Below are 21712 nucleotides of genomic sequence, written 5' to 3' on the forward strand. Positions count from 1 at the left end.
CTCTGGCTCAAGAAAGCAAATACTATAAAGTGGCTTTTCAAAACTATGAAACAAAGGCCAGCAAAGCTCACCTCTGAGGGCATTGTCCATGGGAGGTGATGCTGTCAGCAAAGGGCTGGTCAAGTTCCCTGTGACACCCCTGGGGTGCAGCATGGTGTGCTCTGCACCAGTCTGGGTACTTGAAGCTTGGGAGGAGGCCTGGGGCTGTGCCAGGGAGCCAGGGAAAGCAGAGCTGGGGCTGCTCCCCAAGGGGCTGGGTGAAACAGCTGCAGTGCCCAGCTCTGTGCCCACCCAGCTGCTCACGGGTTGAGAGGGGCTGTCAGTGCCTGCAAGGCAACAGGGGAAAGCAGATGAGAACCCAGAGATGGGCTCAGCTGTCCACATACCATTCCACACTGCCCCCCTTCCCCTGCCCCTCAGCCCCCTGTCTGCACTGTGCCTACAGGATCTTTGTGTCTGGAAGCTGCACCAAGTAGTTCATAATTTTGAATACTAGGATTCTTCTCTCCATCCTTGTGCATAAAGCAAGCCAGTAAACCGCCCTGAGTGCACAGTGAGGATGGAGAGCTAGATCCACAAAGCTGTACAATACAGGAGAACCAGGCCTAACCAATGCTGGCTGCTCTGGGGAACAGCATTCACCTTGTTCCCAGATCCCTGAACACTTTCCCAGTGTTCCTAGGCCGAACTGGGATGGCTCACCTGGGTGATGAGCTTCTGAAGATGAAGGCAGCAGCGCTGTCCTCATGGTGTTAAACCCTGACACGTTCCAGATCCCATGGTGCCCTCCCTGTGTCCCCTCAGCCAAATCAGTGCTGACAGCTTCTGAGCCTGGTGGTGTCCCCTCAGCAGCTGCAGGGGTGCTGGGAGCCCTCTTGCCTCTCCCTGGCCTGCCTGCAGCATGGTGATGGCTTCCAGGGCCTGGAAAGGAACAGGGAGAGGGGTCATGTTCACCTGGAAAAGTTCTCCTGTCGCAGCTGGGTGGCAGGAGCATCACCTGCAGCGGTACCCAGCCCTACCACATGCAACAGGAAGAGTCACAGCTGCATCCCTCATGTTTCCTGTTTAACAGAGCACAGTTTAACTGCAGGAGGGATTGATGGGAACAGAGGGTTTCTGTCGCCAAAAAATAATTAAATATTGTCCTCATTTGAGCATGGCAAAAGAAACAGATTTTTTTTAGAGATATTAAAAATGCAGAAGGAAGTACGGAGCTGGTGCCAGAACAGTCCACAGCTGGCAGCCTGGGCATGCCAGCTCCACGTTCTAGTCCCTAAGCAGAAAAAAACAAGGAATAAAAAAAATTAAAGAAAACCTCTATGCTTATATCTTATTTCAGCTGGGGATATTAAGAAAAAAACCTGAAGCAGGGACAGGGCAATCATCACAGCTTTGTCTTGCTGCTCTGAGAAACAGGCCTTGATTTAAGTTCATATTTAAAAGAGTACATTGGTTTACTTATGTCTGAAGATTATGAACAAGCCCAAAAGTAAGTGCTCACTTGCAGGATTTCCATGTAAGGACCGCAGCCACAAATCATCATCCCAGCTGGTCAGGTATCCTTAAGCTGAGCTCTTACAACCTAGGCTGGGCTTGCAGTGGGGTTCAGTTCCTGATGGGAGAAGTTGTGGGGACACCCAGGGGTCTCAGCTCTTTGCACAGCCCCTGAGCTCAGTGGATGGGCAGGACTCCCTGGGTACTGCTGAGTGGTGAAAAACAGCGTCAGCTCCTGAGAATCATCTGTGTTGTAACGTTAAAAAACAAAGCCCAGCTTTCCTGAGAATGGATTTCTCCAATCCTGAGATTAAATTTCTCTCAAAAATCTGCATTTCTAGCTGTGGGGCAGCAATACTCCCTAACCCACTGCCTATGCTCAGTCCATGGGCTGGGAATGGCTAACAGGAACTCCCACATCCATAAAACTCACCGGGAGGATGGCTGTGGGTGAGCAGGTGGCTCACTGTCCCAGCAGATGGGTTCTCTGGGGATCCTGCTCCTGGAGGGGGCACATCCCCGTCACTGGCAGGGGGCACAGTGTGCCCTGGGACCCTGCTTGCTGCTGGCACTGCCCCATGCCTGGCAGGCAGTGATGCCCACTCCCTGCTCCCAGCCAGCATCGTCACCAACTCCACAGGAGCACCAGCAGTCCTTATCTCTGTGCTTGAACTTCTCTCCTGATGGCTGCTTTCAATGACTAAAAGGAAAGACAAGAAAAAACACTTAGATCCCATCAGCACTGATGTGCAGGCTCAGCTCACTGCAGTAACACCAAGGCCAGGCTCTGAGCTCATTTACTTACACTAGAGAAAAATTTTGCATAATCAAAACACAGACATGAAATTTATTTTTGGATTTGTGCCAGTGGAAACTAGATTGGTCTGAGGGACCAAATACCAAAATCCACCTCTGTGCAAAAGACTAATTCAATTCAGCACCCTCAGGATTTTTTTTTGTGTTAGGAGAAATAAATTTTGAATGGAGCAAAAAGAAAGTCTTAAACAAATAACTGGAAATACTTGCAGTGTAGGGTCCATGGCAGGAGTGTGAAGGTCTCCAGAGCTCACAGCCCAGCACAGCCCATGTGCCCCATTCTGAATGTAAGATGGGAAGGGAGAGGGCCCCACAGCTCTTCCCCTCTCTCCACTTGGCCAGTGCTTGCTGGACACCCGATCTCAAACCCCATCACCTGCAGAGAGCTGGCAGGGAGCCGGCTGAGAACTGCAGGGCATCCAGGATGGTCAGTATAACCCACCCAGCCACCATGCAGCACTGGGGACAGAGGAGATCAGTGCATGGCGTGGATTACATGGCCCACCCAGGTGCCAAAGCACCCCAAGGTAATGAGATATTTTAGCACTTCTAACGTTAATGTCTACCAGAATATGAGAAACAAGAAGAAGATTGTGCATGAGTGGTGGTCCGGGGAATCAGGGTTTTCAGCTTATGATACCACCTAGTGAGGATTTCACTGCATATCAGTTCACACAAAAATCAGCAGCCACCATCTATGTTACAGTCCCAAGGCTTGGCTGGCACTGCAGCCTCAGATGACCCTCAAAGCCCACAACAATCTTTGAAGTCAAAAGCAAGTCCAAATCTGAACATGCAAGGTCTCCATTTTGTCCATCTTCCTTACAACAAAATGCGGTCTCTGTCATGTGCATGACATCCACAGGCAGCAGATAAAGGCAGTCAGTCTCTGCCCCAAAGCTCTGATTTTGAAGGTTAAACCTGTTCTAGACCTCCAAACACTTTCTGTAAGAAAATTGTGTGTCCAAAACAAAGACCTATGGGACACCTCCTACCTGTCTTGTATGTCTTCCTTGGAGTTGCTGTGCCACAACAGAGGTGAAATTTCAGAAGTGTCCCCTGCAATACCTTCAGTGGGAACTCACCAAGAAACAGAGGGGTACGTAGGACAGTCTGTATCTCATCCTGGGAGTCTAAGCCCATGGTGGGCCAAGGAGACAGGAGCTGTGGTGGAGCAGAGCCCCCAGGGTACCATCACTGGCAGCCTCACAGTGGCTACAATGCCAAGCAGCCACTGCCACCCAGAGCCCACTGTGAGCCACCTCCTGTCCCAAGGGACAAGCTCCTGGTCCTCACCAGCTGGACAAGGGGATGGGAAGTGGCAGGGGATGCTTGCTGTGTTCATTTCCAAGCCAATACCCAGCCTGTAATTGTAGCCCACAAGTCCATTTATAGCAACCCCAAAAAACGTGGCTGTGCTGGAGGGCAGTGCACTGAATTTCTCTCCATCCCCCTCTCACTAAAAGCTTTCAGCTGTGCAGCCCATGCTGACCAGAAAGCCTGTGGCCAGCTCTGCTGCACAGAGAGGAGGCAAAGCAGCAGATGCTTAAAGAAACCCTTAGGGTATGAGGATAGAAGAGGGAAATCTGCTTTCCCAGGTTGCCAACTCATTTGTCAACAAGGGCTCTGGGCAAGTAGGCTAAAATATACAGCAGCACACTTCAGCAGGCATTTCATTGCCACTTCTTAAAAAGTAACCCTGGAAATGCCAGCAAGCAGTGCCTTCAGCTATGTTCCTTGATTGAATGAGACCAGTTCAAAAGTAAAACACTGCTGTTTGCTTATCTGGTGGTAGTTTGCCCTGCAAATCCACCTCAGAGTGTTCTCTATCTTCTTTTGGCTCTGCAGAGATGCTGGGAATAAACTGAAGCAAAACCCTTCCCCTTATTGTGGGTTCCAGCAATTTGAGTGCAGCCAGGCAGTGGAGGGGCTGAATAAGAAGGTATTATTTACACAGGCTTTTTAGAGTCATCTGGCATCTTTAACCCTGCCCTGCAAGGTATACCAGGTCCTGCTGCAGGGAGGAAAACCTCATGCTAGCACAGACTCAGCTCCCCAAATTGGTGCAGAGCATAAGCTACGCTGGAAAATTCAACCCACAGCATGTAGTAAGGAAACCCCAAAAAAACTGTGTTGTTCAACAAAATAGACATGAAATCTCACATCCATCAAGCCTACCAGAAGTGCAAGATAAAACCACAATATCCTCTTTGATTTGCCTGCAGAAATTAAGACTTCAAAGACGACCCTCCTCTGCAGCAGACAGACCAGATCAAACTTCTTCCCAAAAATTCCCTACAAGACCATCTGGCCTCCCCTGATGCATTAAAGGCTTAAAGCAGAGTGGCCCTTTAGCTGAGGTACAGATCTGTCACTAACAATTTCATCACATCCTAAGCTGCCAACAGCTTTGCACGGTTTAACTCCACATAACCACAGCCACTGAGAAATATTTGACTTCCAGCACAAAACTCTGCCACCCACTGGACTGGTGTTTTCCTTCCCAGTGAAAACTAGCAGTGATGCTCACCAGACAGGTCGAGGCTCGGAGTTACTTTTTCTTTGCAAGCATAACAAGCCCGAGGCTTGCTGTGAGCCGAGTTACACAGCTCAGCCAGGACAAACAGATCAAGTTCCAGCTGATTTCTCAAGGCTTTGGGCTTGCCCCTGGCAGCCCAGTTGGAGATCTACCTTGTAAGACTCCTGGAAAAATCCCTTTTGGGCCAACAATTTTCTGTCTCCATCTGTGACACAGCACAGGCATTGCCCTGTTTCACAGGTGGCTGCTACCAAGGCAGGGCTTAGGTGATGCTCACAACTCAACCATGGGTCAGCACAACACCACAAAAAGCACAGTAATGCAAGTTTTCTGCAGTGATTGTGATCACACACAGGGCGGGGAGGGAGGTGGGATGTATCCTGCTGATGCCAGGAGAGCAGCATCCCCACAGGCAGCGTTTGTCAGGAGATTGCAGCCAGCCAAGGCAAGCCACGAGCTATCCCAGCCCCACTGCTCCCCTGAAGATGGGGTTTTTTTCCCCTCAAGGGCAAGAAAAATACTTTCTTGACAGGGGAACACAAATTTGATCTGAGTTTGCACAGAAGGAAAGCCAAGAGCAGCTGACTGGCTGTCGAGAGCAGCCCTTCACCCGGAGCATCCCTCGTGGGGAGGGTGGGCATTCCCTGGGGAGCATTCCCGCTGGGATGGGGATGGAGCCGCCCATGGAGCCGCTGTCCTGCCAGGGCTGCGGGAGCATCCCGTGCGCGGAGGCTCCTCCCGAGGACAGGCAGCTCTAATTATAAACCCCACAGCTGTTAACGTTGCATAATCTCAACATCATCCGAGGCTGGCGGAGGGGAGAAAAAACTCATCCCGACTTCGAAAACTCCTGGCTGGCTGTGGGAAGAGGTTGGGAAGAAAGGCGGGCAGCTCGGGAGAAGAAGCGGGAGCAGAGCGGGGCCGGGGGCGGCTCCGGTCCCTGCCGGGGCCGGGCTCCAGGCTCCAGGCTCCGGTCCCTGCCGGGCTCCGGGCTCCAGGCTCCAGGCTCCGGTCCCTGCTGCGCTCCAGGCTCCAGGCTCGGGGCTCCGGGCCCTGCCGCGCTCCGGGCTCCAGGCTCCGGGCCCTGCCGGGCTCCGGGCTCCACGCTCGGGGCTCCGGTCCCTGCCGGGCTCCGGGCTCCAGGCTCGGGGCTCCGGGCCCTGCCGCGCTCCGGGCTCCAGGCTCGGGGCTCCGGGCCCTGCCGCGCTCCGGGCTCCAGGCTCGGGGCTCCGGGCCCTGCCGGGCTCCAGGCTCCAGGCTCGGGGCTCTGTTTTGAACGAGCGGCTGCTGCTGCGGATGTCGGGATCATGGGTGGAGGCCGGTTAGGAGCCAAGCGAGTTTGTGCGAACAAAAGCTAAAGCCCTAAATCTGGACCGTCCAGGGCTCTCTGGGATTTTCAATTTCCTTCCTTGTTCTTGCTCTGAAAGAAGAAGTTCAGGGCGGGGGGGTGAGCGGGGGGGGTGAAATGGAGGTTAAAAAAAAATTCATACTTGAGATGGGTCAATTGAGAGTAAACACGCTGATAATACTGCTTGGGGAAGGTCCCTCGTGTGTGCTAAGTGCGGGAAAAATGCAAGAGGTTTTTAACCACATGCAGTCAACCCTGTTCTGCTAATTTTTTTCTATCTATACAAGGATTTATTCTGTCTGGATTAAGAAAGGTGGGAAGAGAGGGTGTATGGGGAAGAGAAGAAGAGGCACAGAAGCTTGCCAGAGCCTCTCACCCTTTTGTGGGAGTTGGTTTGGATGCAGTACCCTATAGACACACTCCCTGGCAGTGCCCTGCTCTGGTGCTTCTGCTCCTCATCCTCTCCCCACTGGCCCCCAGGCAGAGCAGGACAGCAATTCACAGGACCTTCAGCCATTTCAACCATAATAGGAAGGATTTATGCAGGCACCAGAGGTGCCTAGAGCTTTAATATGTCGGCTCAAGAAAAGTGATGGGGGTTTGATGGCAGCAGCAGCCCCTGCAAGCTCTGAATGCCAAGGTCCACATGGTTAATGCCCACCTGGCCACTTCCAGCCATGGCTGCCCGCAGGGCTGGGGACATCAGCATCATCCTCAGACACTCCAGTGCCGCACCACAGCACCTTGCTTGCACTTCTGCTTTGTGACACAAAACCATTCTGCACTTCCACATCACCTCCCCTCCGGGACCTGCAAAACCTCAGAGGATGCTAAAGGCCATTTTTGCTTCCCACACCTTTTTTCACCATCCCAGAGCCTGATGCTCAGAGATGCCATTAGGAAAAAAAAAAGGATCCAATTATTGCTCTTAAAAGCAGTACCCTAAAGCAAGGAAACAGGTTGTCCTAACACAGAAATCTGTGATCCTTTCCAAAAGCACAGGATATATGCATATGGAGTGCCCACAACTAGGATAAAACCTGCACAGTGCAGGGACAGGATATTGTTTTGCTTATCAAGAGGTTTCCAGCCTCTTAGTTTTGGTGTCCTAAACATTGCCCTGGGGAGGTGCAGGCTCCCAGATCACCTGCACAAGCCCATGAAATCCTAAGCTTCTTACTTATCTTTCTCGGGCAGTTTGGTTCAATCCACAGATCCCTGAGACCACATGGATCCATGGGACCACCTGTGCTGCCTGAAAACCACCAGCCCGTGGTTCAGGGCAGCTCCTCAAACCTATTTTCATACATTTTGGTTTTTTAACAGCTTTTAGCAACTGAATTAAAAAAAAAAAAAAAAAGTCCTGGTTTATCATCAAGTCTTTGAAAAATACATTTATATAAATTCCACTTCCAACAAGGATAAGCCATGAATTACTATACTGCTAAAAAAACCATAACCATGCTGAGGCTACAGTAAAATCTCAATCCATCCATCCAGTGGAGATTGAACCTCCAGTGTCCCAGGCCCTGTGTCCTGATGGCCTTTCTTGAGCAGCAAGCCAAACCCAGCCATATTTTCTGGCTTGACAGCTCGTTTCTGGAAGCATCCTTCCAGCGTTAATGTGGGAAAATCCCCCGCAGGCCCAGGGCAGAGTGAAGGCAGCCCCAGAAGCACTTACCAAAGGGATTCATTTTCTACTGTTTTTAGTAAACATCAGTAAAACCAAGCCAAAATAAAGCTCCCTAAGTGCACAGCTCTCTGAGCACTCACACCTCCTCTCCATCCCCTTTCCTGCAACCCTGCAATGCTGAAATGTCCCCAGCTAGCCTGCCTGCACCATAGATCCCAAATGCTAAATCCCAGCATCAGTAAATTCACTTCTAAAATCTCCCAGGCTTTTCTATAATGTCCTGCAGAAATATTACAGAAAGTATCACTCATGCATTGCTTCTCCTTCCTTTTTCTGAGGTTTTTAAAGCTCTCTGGAAGCTTTTCTAGTTGGGAAGGCAACGCTGCCCTCACCAGCACTCATGAGGCCAGAGCAAAAGCCACACAGGGACCCAGCCTGGTGTCATTTTAACTTCTGCTCCCATCTGAGGGCAGTGCTGCTGGAGACTATCAGACGGCTTGTGGAGGAAGTCTCCTGGCAGGACTCCACCAAAGTGGAGTTGCTAGGTCACTGGAACAATAAAAAGGCAAGAAAAAACATCCTGGCTGTGAAAAAGATGGGGCGGGGGGGGGGGAGAGAAAAATCCATGGTGGTGTGCACAGTTCTGGTGAAGTGGTAAGAAACAGGCTGGTGAGGCTGAAGGGAGCAGGACCAGGCTGCTGTCAGCTTCTGCAAGCACACAGGTTCATTTCTAATGTGGCTCTTTCTCCAGACCTCTCACACAAATACTTCCAGAAACCTGGAATTTGTCTGCAAGGTTTGCAGCTTGGGAAAATCTCACAGGGGTCAATATTTCCAGGGCAGGGCAGCAAGTTCACTGTGCTGTGGAGAGATTCACTGCATTTTGCCTGTCAGCTGGGCCCCACAACCCACGGGATGGCTTTCACCCCCAGCAGCTGCCCAGGCTCACTGAAACTGGCAATCCAGGAAACCTGCCCCCAGGCAGGGCTGGCCTTTGGTGAGAAGGGCCGAGCATCTCTACAAGGGGCTGGGCACTGCACAGGCCTGGGGCTTGGGCTCCCCTGTAAGGAAAGGTGCTAGAGGCTTAGAACCTGCAGGATGAAATTTTGCTGTCTGGAAAGTCTAATTTCCAGGCCAGAAGGGAGCATTAGCTCATTCTGTGTGACCTCATGATAACCAAAGCCATTCCATGAAGCTTATTTACTCCCAATACAAGTTCAGTGACTTGTGTTTGACTTAAAGAGATCTTGCAGGGGAAAGAAACACCCAGACTACTGGTATTTGTAATTACCTGGGGTTTTACTCAAAACCACAAGGACTATGGGCTGAAGCACAGATTTTTCTGCACAAAACCTCAATGCCTATCAAAAAATTATGCCAGACAGTATGAAGCAGATGTGTGGCAAAAGACATCTACCCCAGGGGCTGAGGACTCAGCCTTTTGCAGACCCAGGTGAAAACAAGATTGCATTTTCACATCCCACTCTGGAAACAAAACCGTAAGTCCCTGCTCCAAAGTGGTCTGAGTCCAGGACCTGCTTCCCACACACAGGAAGGGACAATAAATACTGGGAAGATGGAGGAAAGAGCAGGGAAAGGCTGCTGCAATGCTGAGAGGTGAGGCTGGGAGCAGCCAGGGGCTGCCATGAGTCCCTGGAGACCCAAGCCATGCTGCTCAGTGGCGCAGGTGGGCTTTGGTCCAGGTGTCTTGACCAGAGCCTCACTCCAGCAATGTACTTAAGGGCTCCCCAGGGAACTATTCCCTGTGCTTAACATTAGGCACATGCCAAAGAGCTTTGCTGGCTGGCAGTCACTCCAGGGATGACCAGCCTGGGAATTGAGCAACTTCTCAAGGGCATTGTGAGAAGCATAAGGAGCCCTCTTGGATGCAGGAAAATCATCAGACTGCCAAGTGGTAGGTGCCATTTGGTGACATGCAGACACAAGGCTCAGTGGATTCTTCCCTCCGTCCTCCAAATGCAACCCCATCCCAAGGGAAAACTGAAGGTAGCCCAAGCCTGACACCCAGCTGAAGGCTGGATGCAGGGCATGATGTCATGGCAGCAGGAACCATGTATGCTCTCGTCGCTCCTACCCTTCAACAAGGGGCACTGAGACTTGTGAAGGGATGGAGAAAAAGGCAAACAGGCAAAAAAATAAATACAGCAGCTTAAAGAGAAATGAATCCCCAGAAGAGACAAGGGCCCCCACCTCCCTTCCCCCATCTGCTGCCAAAGGATGATGATCTAAATCACATTTCCTAGATGACACCGCGCCGATCTGCCCCGGAAGCAGCGGTGGCAGCTCAGGATGGCGCCGGCCCTGCTTCTTCCAGGGGATGAGCCAGGTCTTCCCCCTGGCACTGGCAGAGCAGTCACCACTGACAAGGAGAGGACGGCACTGCCCAGGGGCAGCTGGAACAGAGGTCCTGCCCATCAGCCACCACTGTGCCTCTGCAGCCACATGTTTCCTTTCCGAGAATGGGGGAAGGGATTTACCACTTCCAGTGCCTCTCTGCACATGTTTCAGGGAGATTGAAAAATAAATACCTTCTTTCAGATGTGGGCAGCAGTGGGAATGGGTGCTGGAGAAGGGCAGGGCTGGGCTGTCACCCTCTGAGCTGTCACTGAGGGCTCAGAGGGAGTCGTGGTCAGGTCACATCCTACCTCGATGCATATGGGCATGGGGTGGTGAGCAAGGCAGCGCAGAAGACTGAGAGGACAGAAATCTGTGCCCCAAACCTGCCCACACAAAGACACAGATTACCCAGCACAGAGCCACCACACATCAACTGCCCTGGCACATCCATGTGACCACCAACTTCAGTCTTAACCCAGCGTGTGACACAGCTTATCCAACACCCTCCAATCTCCAGGTGTACCAGCACTTTGCAGGACAGGATGATGAGGATCTCTGACTGCATGCTGGGGACTGTCCTCAGAGGCCACAAAATTGCTGTTATTCCCATTCCCCAATTTAAAAGCCTCCTGGTTCATTTAGCTTTCTTCATGCATCACATTTGCTACAAGTTTCTAAGAAGAGACCATCTTCATGATTTTCTGCATTCTCTGATTATATTTCCCTCCTAAGAAACATCCTTTCAAAGGGCCTTTATCTGCAGGGTTGGCTGACAGTCTAATACTGCATCCCCATTCTGCATTTGCTGAAAGAGCTGATAATGTCCTAAAAAGAATTAACATTTAGATGTTAGTCCTGTAACCAAATCTGAATCAAACAATGATGACTGTTCAAATGTCTAAAGCTACTCAGGGGTATTTTCATTTAAGCCCTACCAAGCTTGTACCAGGGATGAGGAGGTTTCTAAAGATGCCTTTGTGAGTACCAGCCACTGAAACCCTCCTCCTTGTCCCTCTAGACACAGATACAATTATACCCAGCTCCAGCACAAAGATAAAGGCTGAATTACAAGAGCAGCATTATGCTCCACAATCAGGGTCCTTGATTCCAATTGACAAGGAGCTCAAATCATGCGCAGTTGGTCTGTGGATGCTTCCACTCCTGGAAATCATTCCCATCACTGGACAGAAAGGAGTTCAATAGACAGGGGTACCTTCTGCATTTCCTCCCCAAATTGCTAAATTACCTTGTCAGTTTGGGAGATCTTACAAGCAATGCAGGGTCAAACCTGGCCAACACTTGTCTGGGATATTTCTTTGCAGAAGGTTTAACTACCAGCTGCTTCAGTTTCCCTGATAAGAAAGTGTTTTCTTACCTATAGTGGCATGGATGTAGCAGGACATTTATTCAGAGATGCAGTGAAACCCTTCTCATTAAAAAAAGAAAAAAAGTGGTCTTTTTCTACCATTCTGGGTGATCCCAGAAGATAGGGAGGAGATATATCAAGATCCCTTGGGAAATGTCTTGAGATCTCTTACAGACCTGCCTTTTGCTTTTATAGAGCACTCAAAACCAAAGCCAAATGAAAAACCCCTCAAATATCCAAACTCCCACATCAATCCCCAATTTATGCATACTCCAGAAAGTGCTGTCCTCCCTCCAAAACAGATCCTGACACCCTGGGTGGGTGGGCAGCAGTACCCTCCTCCTAGGCTATCTGAGAAGGCATCTTTTGGACAATATATTGAAGCCAAACTTAGTGTGATTCATCCCTGCTTCAGCAAAGTTCACCAGAGCGTGACGTTTCACATCAGTCCTCAGGGCTTAAGAGATTTTCCACAAGAGGAAGGGTGTTAACACCAGCATCCTAACAAGCAGTGACGTGAATAATTGTGCTCCATAGATCTAAATTCCTCTTGTCACTCCAGATGCAGAAGTGCCTTTTAGCATGCTCTTCAAGGAAAAAGAGAGCCCACCTTTGCTACCAGTAACCAACACAGCCTGGCCATCAGTCCAAAATGCCTGCACAGGGTTTCTTCTATGCTCTGGAGATTTCACAGGAATCTAAGGGTGGTTCTGGTAGCAGAAATTACCACAGTGTCTGCCTGGTTATAGAGGCGAGAGGTCAGACTGATCCTGTAACAGCCTTCAAAACCTCTGCCATCACAGCCTGCTGAAAAATGCTGAGAAAAATGCCCCAAATGTGTGTGTGCAACTCGATGTCTTCTGGGAAATGCAGCCTGGGCTGTACCCCTGGGACAACAGCTAACCCTGCTGACTTAACCCTTTGTGCATAGTCTGCGTGCCTTGCTATCAACCACTTAAAATTCCTCCTCACTCCTTTCCCACTGACTTTATCTCAGAGTTAAAAAGAAAATGTTATTTTGTCCCAAACTTCAGTGGCAAGAGCCTTGTTGCCATCAAATCGCTGTGTAAAAGGTCCCTCAAACATCTCCATGTTTGCCTTGGCAAAAGAACTGCAAAGGTCATGGCACTTCCAGAGGACTTTTTCCAAGCACCAGATTGGAAGCCCAAGATGGGGTGTCCACAATGCAAGGCAAAGGGAAGGACCTGCAGCCAGAGCACAGTCAGAATGCTGCACAGCTCCATGGCCGTGCAAAGAGTGACAAGGCACATGGAGCTTGTTTTTCCCAGTGGAGAGGCAATCCACCAAGGTCAAGGTGCTTGCACAAGGTATTCAAACAGCTGGACAGAGAACAACTGGGTTTGCTCTTGGCATTCCTGCTGTGCTCCCTCTCTTTCCCTAGCAGAGCAGGACAGTGCAGAGGGCTGCACTTCTCCTGCAGATGCAGTGGTGTCTGAAACAACCCTTCTGTCTGGACACAAAAGCTTCTGGAGACCAGCTTTGAGCTAGTGGTATTTTTAAATAAACCCAACCTGGGCTTCCTTTGTGACTTCTAGCTTTGCAGCTAATAGTTTCCAGGCTTTTTTATCTACCACCTCAACAGCCAGACGCTCTTTTTCTACCCCTCTAAGTGATTCTCCTGTAATGACAACTCCAGGAGTTGGGGTTTTAGGGAAAGACAGCCAAATCTTAGGAGGCTCTTGACACAGATCCTGACTTTTGGCAGCAGTGCTCCCTCGCCCACAGCTGAGATGCTGACTGCAGCTTGGGAGATGCTGAAGTAACCAACTGCAAACCTATTTATCAAATGACTCCAAGTCAAGGGCACAGCAGATGCAAAAGCAGATATGACCCTCCTCAACAGCCCTGCCTGCACAGAGGACAGGCAACTGGAAATAGCTCCATCCAAAGCCATAGAGGGATGGGGGAAGCAGCACAGGAGCAGCAACAGTTTGTAGGTTATTACACCCTGTTTATGCATTTTGGGCACTTTTTAAATATTTTTTTATATCTCGTGCATTTCATAATGGTTTCTGAAAGGATGAAGCTCCTGAGACAGTTTTGTTTGTTCTCATATATTAAAATAAACTAGCCTGGAAGGCAGAGACCTCCAAGACAGCAGGTTCCTACAGGTTTTGTGAAGACCAGCACTTTAGCAGAGCAGGCTCCAGTGAGTGCCCAGCTTGGGGAGCTGCTGCACAGACCAAGGGGGCTCCCCATGACTCAGTCCATGCCCTGGCCCTGGAACCTGCACACACTCAGCACCCACAGAACCCAAGATAAGCCACAGCACACACCAATGCCACACATCCTGTGGCAAGCAGAAGAGAACAAACCACAGGTTTTTGAGCCTAATGAGTGGAAACCTTGCATTATTTTACCTTCCTCCAGCTGATCCCTGTGCTCAGCCTGGCTCTGCCTGTCCCTTCTCCAAGTCTTCATGACCATGAGTGGCCATCACCCTCTCCAGCACCCAGATGAGACAAAAAACAAATTAACAGCAAATAAGGGATATAACCAAGGTCCTAAAATCTGTATTATGTACCTCACAGTACTCAGATCCTACAAGAGGTTCTCATTTTATATAGGAGCTGGTTCCTATCCCCTTTTTCCCCTTTTCTCTCCAGAGCACTTCAGTAAACCAGTCTGACAGCAGCATTTCTACAGGACAGGCAACAGCTACACTAACAGCTTGGAGGAGCTGAAGTTTACAGAGCTTCCTTTACTCAAGGGAACTGCATTTTTCTAAGATTATATTATTACTTGGGCTGGTTGCTCAGTAATGCAACATCATTTCCCTTTTGGGTGGGAAAATTCTCTCCTTGTCCTCAGATGTGAATGATTTCAGCCTGAAAGGATGAACGCAGACTCTGCATGAACTGTGCCCCTTGCTGAAGCAGCAGGATGTTATATATATAACAGCTGGGCATTAAAAATATATGGTGATGGGTGCACACACATCAGCTGTATGTATGCAGAAAATGGTGAGAAAGAAGAGGTGCCAAATGTGACAAAACCATTTCCTCCTGAGAGGCACCCACAGACTTCATTCTTTCACCATGCCTGTGCTTGTAGCCCTCTTGCATCTCCTCTGGATGAATATCCCAGCAAATGAACCTCTCATATTTACAGAAACAGCAAATTACAATGCAAATGTTGCAAAAACTGCTCAAAGAAGTAAAAATTTGAATTTGCAATCAGGTCTGCTGCCACTGAAAATTGGATTCTGCCTTCTGTGTTCAGCCATTCAGGAAAGAGAAAAAGCCTATTGTATGACCTACATCTTTAATTGAATGTAAATAACAGGGGCTGTGGTCGGGGTATTCAGGCCTCATGACAAGCTACTGACTATGGATTTTGCATTGAGCATTTTCAAGGGAATATTCTGAACCACCAACCTTTGATTCACTCAGAGCACCTTCTGACACTCCAGTCGGTCAAACTGCCCCAGTGCTGCTTTGCACCATTTCAACAGCAGAAAGATACCAGAGCAGGTGCCAGGATCTGGCCCTGCCTCTTTCCAGAGGAGCTCTGTGCACATCTGAGAGGATCAGCCCAGGCTTCAGCAGTGCTGTTTGTCTGCCTAGAAATATCCTGACACCCTCAGACTCCTCACCCCTCCACAGCAGAGAAACCCTTTTGACACTGTGTGAGGAAGAAAAGCCAGAATCCAGAGGGTTTACACTGACTATCTACAATCTATCCAGCTCCAGACTATTTCTCTGGGGGTATTTCAGAGGTTGCAGCCCTGCCTGGAGCACCCCAGCTGGCTGGAATGGCAGAGAGAGAGGCAGAAAGACAGTATTTCTGTGCTGCAAAAAGTCAGCAGGCTCAGCCATAGCTGAACCTTGCCACTCTGTAGCTATCCTTATTTTGGAAATGGCACACAGCTCCCATGGATGGGGAGCCCACAGTGCCAGCCAGGAGGTTCCTCTGGCAGCAGCTCCAGAAGTGCTGTGGACGTTGGTGGCGCCTTAATCTCTACATCACAGCACTGAAACCCTATCGCTGTACTGACAGGTTTTATTGGCTTGATTAGCTTGTTATTTGAAATAGTTCTGTATTCTGTTGGGGTTATTTTGTTAGCATGGATGAATGCTTCATTCAAACCAACACAACCAGACTGATGCTACAAAGTTTCATGTCTTACATTTTGGGTGAACAGCTACGGTCAGCAGCATCCATTCATTTTCACTATGAGCACCAAAACTAACAGCCTTTCTAACCTGGCATCATAACCCCTCTGTTAAATGAGCAAAATCCTCGGCCACCTCTGAGAGATGTGATGGTGATGGAGTCAGTTTCAGCAGCTCTGACATGCTCCCTACAGATGAGCAGGATGGGGAGAATGGAGGGAGGATGGAGCACATGGAGCTTGAGGGTTCAGTGATGGAGAGTTTCTGACTGGCAGCCCAAAAATTGCTATCTGTAAGAGCAGGTGAAGGAAAAAAAGTTGTCCCAGAAACACCACACTCCCCTAAACAGATCAGTATCTGCAACTTCTGATACTGAAAAGAATATTTGCTAAGGAATGCACCCATGACACCAGCAAGGCTGGCACCAGCCCCTGCAAATGTGGCAGCAACAGCCCATCTCATCCCCCCAGACATGAGAAAAAACATGAAGGAAGTTAAATTCTTTAAATTTCTTTAAATTACTTTAAATTCTTTAAATTCTGCTCCAGCAGCCACCATGACCAAAATGGTGGTGGCTGCTGGAGCAGAACATGCTGCCAACACCTGCTGAATGGGCACAGGCTGGCACAGGTGGTTTGGGACTGAGAAATGAGACTTTGGGGGAGCCCAGCAAAGGGCAGCTCTCCCCTCACCCCCTGCCTGCTGACGTCTCCACACACACTGTCACATGGCAGTGTCCATCAATACTCATCACTGTGTGCTCCCTGCCAGCCAGGTCACACAGCTATCCCTCACACTACTCATTTAGCACTTTAACATCACATCAAGTGCTTCCACAAATTGATGCAAACCCAGCTGCTCAGTGGACAAGCCCTGCTACCTTCCAGGGCTTGAGATGGGGAACAGTCAGGAAAGCTGATCTTCAATCTTCCTCTGTTTCTGAAATGCATTTTCTTCCTTCTCTTTTCTTTTTTGCTTTAAATTATGTACCCCAAAGGAGCAGAGCTAAATCCACGCAACCCCTGGGAGTTCATGTTCACAGCCCACCAACCAAATCCACTCAGAGCTCACAGAGGAGCAGCAAAGATGCCCGAGACAGGAAAACCCTGCAGCCTTTTGATAGCAGTGCTGAGGCACAGGAGGCAATTCTTCCTTGTCCCTGCACCACAGGGGGAGGGAGCATCCTTCCTGCACCACCCACAGTCACCTGAAGCTGCATCAAAGCTAGAGAGCAGCATCTTACACCTCTCTGCATCAGTGTGGCTGCACGGAGAGCTGGGCTCTGCCCCCAGGAGCCACAAAATACATACTGCAAAATGTGAGGCAGATTTGGAAGCTACACCGTGTCTTTGTGCAAACAAACATCCTCAGCATTTTCTTCCCTCGCTCCTAACTTTACTTCTTCCTCACACAGAAAGTTTTGGACAGAAAGTTAAAAATATACATAAATAAATACAGACTGTTTATCCTTTCTAAGAGTTTTGGAAAGTTTCTCCCAGCAGCCAGCCTAAACCTCTGCTGCAACTAAAGCTGGTTCTTTCTCAGGCAATTTCACACCTCATTGCCAGGGCTCCCACCAGGGAAGCCACATAGAAAGGTGGCACCTGCCATGGGAGAGAGGGAGCGGGGACAGAAGGACAGACACAGATGGCAGCAAAGCAGATCAGCTTCTCAGGGAAAGCCCATTGCCAGCGGCTCCGTGCTGTGCTGGGCACCGTGGCAGGGCACCTGCGTGGGCAGAAGTAGCAGGAAAAGGGACATGGCAGGAACAGGGAGATCCCAGCCACAGTGACTTTGTCAGGGGCACAGTGTTACCTCTGGTGTCCTGTGGTGTCACTGGAATTATTCCCATTTCACAGATGGGAAACCTGAAATTCTGAGACCTGCAGGAGGACAGGGCTTGTAACCAAACCCTGACCTGACCCAGGCTGGTGGCAGACAGAGCCCTTCAGCTCACTCAGTACCCATGTGAGGTAGTGCCAGAAGAGATTTCATGGAGAGATTTGATAATGCTTTAACTTTACTGTCACCAGCTTTCTTGCTTCCTACTTCACCTATTTTTTTTTTCTTGTGTTACTCTCCTTGGGTTCAGACTGTATTATAAACACAGGCTAAAGCCATCTGTCCTCATCTCTCAGCAGACAAGCCCACAGAGGGTCTGGCAGGGAGGGTGGCAGATGCAGGCTGAGGCGCAAGCCAGCCAGGAGGGCAGTGAGGCTGCGAGGGCAGCCCTGCTCCCTTGCCCCACGCTTTGTGAGCGACTCAAAAGCCCCATTTCTACACCCACTGCCTCACCATCTGCTCACTAAGCCCTGCCTGAGAAAGGGCTTTTGCCATCCTGCCTCAGACTGTTGCAAAGGGAGATGTAATCTTCATTTCCTGGTAGTGCCAGGGTGATGGGTTCACAAGAAATGGTACCCTGGCTTCAAGCAAGTGTTTTTAAAGGTGGGACATGCCTCGAGGGGCAGGAGCGGTGGTGACACAAGCAGGGATTGCTCAGGAGTCTGCAGCCCGACCTGAGGGTGATTCCGGAGATCCCCAGCCTCTCCTGTAGCACCAGACAATTCCCTTGACTGACAGGCACGGAGCTGGTGCTAACAGCGAGTGAATCGCAGCTGTCAGGAGCCAGGGTAATCCACGATGCCGTTTGCTGGGGAGCGAGCTACTGCTGGGCTATTTATCACTCCTTCACTGCATGCCCTGCTCCTTCTGGCTGTGGCTGACATAATTCACAAGCACCTGTAGCTGCTGAGCCCTGGCTGCACGGAGCAAAGCCTGCACCCCCGAGCCGGCCAGCCAGGCTGACAAATGGCTTCTCCAGCATGTGGACAGATAGTCCGAGCTTTTCAGACTCTTAACAAAGGAAATGCATTCCTCTACTGACTCTCAGGAGTCATCAAGGTCACAGGAAAAGATGCCAGACTGAAAGCTGAGATGAAATTAAATATTTTTTTTCTGTCCACTGAGGAATCTGCACAGCTTTCAACAAATAATAGGTGAGCAGTTTGCTGGCAAGTTGCAGATTTTATCTTCACAAGGTTGGTAGCAGGTAAGATAGCATTATTCTCCCAGTTTGGAGGGCAAACCAATACTTGGAGTAGCACAAAGAAGTAGCTGAGCTGGGAACAGACCCAAATCTCCTTCATTTCCATGCAGTATCCTAGTCACAAAGCTGCTCTCACAAGCACTGCTGGTTAGGAGCTTTCTAATCCACTGCAGGCTACATTCCAGCTGATACCCCTAGCTATACATTGGTCTAGTCTGGATACATCCTACAAAGGCATGCCTTGGGTTTGTGAAGAAAATGAAAAGGTTATAAAGGTACTTTCTCACATTTCCTGAAATTTTACAGCTCCATACAACTAAACTTAACCCCAAGTTCCAAAGCATAATATTCTCTCCTCATCAGAAATTAAAATATGAAATTTGACAGTCCAGCTCAGGCAGGCAATGAATCCTAAAACCCACTTAAAACCTACGCAGGATTAATTTGACATATTGGATTCCTTATACCACCTGCAGACACTCAGTGCTTTCCAAACTCATTGAGAATTAGTCATCCTTAGAGCTATGTGCCTTCTTTGGTGAGTAAGTGAGCCAGTTTACTGAACGACACTTGAAACATCCCTGCTTGTTCTGGGAAAAATAGGATTTATCCTGTGCTGAAACCAAATTCAGCACAATCTGTAAAGCACAAAACCAGGCATTGCTTGTGATAATAGCACTGTAGAGGTGGCATGCAAGGAAAGATTTGACTCTATACATGACTAATCTGACAGTCTGTAAGCGACTAGAAACAGAGGGTATTCACAGAGAGCTGACAGCATCTGTCCCCACACCTGATAGGGGTCTCACCTTTGGTGAGATGAGAGCATTGCTGGAGACAAGCAGGAGGCAACCCAGACCCTGCAGAACACCTACAGGAGCCCCCCGTTTCCCACCTGGATGGGTATACACATGTGGACAGTACTCCTGGTGCCCCCCAAAACCTTTCTCAAGTTCCTCGGTGAAGTTTCCACCGCTCGCCTTCCACTCAGTCCACACAGCCACAACGTGTTTACACTTTCCCATCCCAAACCTTCACCCTCTGAAGCAGCTGTAGCACGATGAGCTGGGCAAGGTTAAAAAGGAAAAGGAACTGGGGTGGGGGGAGTGTTCCACTTCCCAGCTGAGCCAGCTCTGGGTGATGTCGGGATGCTCAGCAGCCCGCAGCCGCGGTGCCACGAGAGACCCGCACCATGCGGACCCCCGCACTCTCCGGCCGCTGCCGGGACGAAATCCCGTCCCTCCCCTTCTCCCCATCCCTATCCCCATCCCCATCGCGGGGCACTCACCCGGGCTGCCGGCGGGAAGCGAGGAAGGGCGGCCGAGACGGTTTCGGGACGGAGGAGGAGGAGGGGGAGGTGGAGGAAGACGCCGTGGGGAAGCGAGGGGCAGCGAGCCGGCCGGCGGGACCGGGACCAGCCCCAAGCCCAGCAGCAGCAGCAGGGTGCAGGCTGCCGGCATGGCGCTGGGGGTGGATGGAAGGGGAGCCGGGGGAGGGGGGGGGGGCAGGGGGGTGGTTGTTCACATACCCGGAGCGGGGCAATAAATAACCACCCAAATAGCGATTTTTAATGAATTCCCCGTGCCCCCCCCTCGGGGCGGCGCCTTAAAAGTGCGGGGTGCCCATAGCGGAGGGGGTGAGGGGGGGGCCCGGCCAGCAGCGGCAGCAGCCTGCGGCCAAGTGCCGGCGCCCGAAAGTAAAAGGGCAGGCGGCGGAGGCTCCTCCTCGAGCCTGACATCACCCAGCCGCGGCTCGGCTCGGCTCGGCATGGCCCGACTCCCCACGGCCCCCCCCACCCCGGCCCGGCCCGGCCCCCAGCGGCCGCCCCCTCCCGCCCCGCGCAGCCGTCGGGCCGCCCGCTCCCTCACCCGGCTGGCTGCGGCAGCACCGGGACTATTAGCAATAGTAATAATAATAATAACGCTCCTTTTTACTTCTAGTTTATTTTTCCTGCTGCATCTCCCAGCCGCGCCGGGCGAGCGTGACCCCCTGCCCGCCGCCGCGGCCGTCGCGGAGCTGCCCCGGTTCGGTTCCGCGGGTAAATGCCCCGGTTCGGTTCCGCGGGTAAACGCGGGCAGCGCGCAGGGCCCGCACCCGGCGGGCACGGCCGCCCCGACTACGGCAGGGTTACCCCCCTCCTGCACTGCCCCGAACTTAAATCCCATCGAAATCGAGTCCTTGACAAATAACCTCAGCTTTTTTCTTGGTTATAAGGCTGACTCTCTTCTGAAAGCCAGCAGCAGCGTTTGAGGGTGCAGTTTCTGGCAGTGGTGAATTTCCCAGGCCGGGCTGTACGGGGAGGCAAAGGATTTCCCTTCATTGTTCTGAAATTCCCCTTCATAATTTCATGCTCCTAGCTCTGGGAGGGAGCAGGCCGCAGAGCAGTGGGCTGGGCTTTGCCGGGGCTGCCGGCATCCCGATGTGCCGGGTTTAGGGTCCCCCTGAGCTCAAACCCGTCCTGGCCCACCTCTCCCCTCGAGTCGCTCCTGAGCCCTGCACTTTTCCCTCGAGCTGCTTCAGAACCAGACCTGATTTCCTCAAGGCAAGCAGAACCCGACCTTCTGAAGGGGAGGGTGGCTGGTGACAACTCACCGCGTCCGGACGGCTGCAGCACCGAGCGAACCCGGGGTCCGGTCCCCAGCCCCCCGCTGCCTGCTTTGCTCTGCACCAAAAGCAGAAGTCGGTGGCTGACGCACACAAACTCTCCTGGAAGCCTCTTTCCACCCAAGAGGTGGCACTGATGAGCCCACACCAGCACTCTAAGGCCTTGGCTTTACCCCACAGGACTCGCTTCCTCTGCCCTTAGGCTTTTCTCTCCATGTGCAAATGCTTTTTCCCACACCTTCCCACACCACTTCACCATGAAGCACACTCAGAAATCCTCATTCTGGTACTTGAATAATCATGGATGAAAGCCTTGGAAAGGCCACCTCTGAGGCATCTCTCTATCAATCCATGCTCTAGTCTACTCCCTAC

General features: G+C 50.9%; 1 protein-coding gene across 3 annotated transcripts in view; it reads right to left on the minus strand.

The window, feature by feature from the left end:
- The window catches only part of HEG1 (heart development protein with EGF like domains 1), a 51901-nt gene extending 31516 nt beyond the window's left edge, over positions 1 to 20385 (minus strand). For all 3 annotated transcript variants that reach the window (XM_036386993.2, XM_036386992.2, XM_036386994.2), the window contains exons 1-4: positions 20025 to 20385; positions 1928 to 2194; positions 703 to 921; positions 72 to 326 (exon numbers count right to left, since the gene is read on the minus strand). In XM_036386993.2, coding sequence (XP_036242886.1) covers positions 72 to 326; positions 703 to 921; positions 1928 to 2194; positions 20025 to 20196 — 913 coding nt within the window. In that variant the 5' untranslated portion in view covers positions 20197 to 20385. The remainder of the gene's footprint in view (positions 1 to 71; positions 327 to 702; positions 922 to 1927; positions 2195 to 20024) is intronic.
- Positions 20386 to 21712: the final 1327 nt, after the last annotated feature.

This window comes from Molothrus ater, chromosome 7 (assembly GCF_012460135.2).
Source record: "Molothrus ater isolate BHLD 08-10-18 breed brown headed cowbird chromosome 7, BPBGC_Mater_1.1, whole genome shotgun sequence".
NCBI lineage: Eukaryota > Metazoa > Chordata > Aves > Passeriformes > Icteridae > Molothrus > Molothrus ater.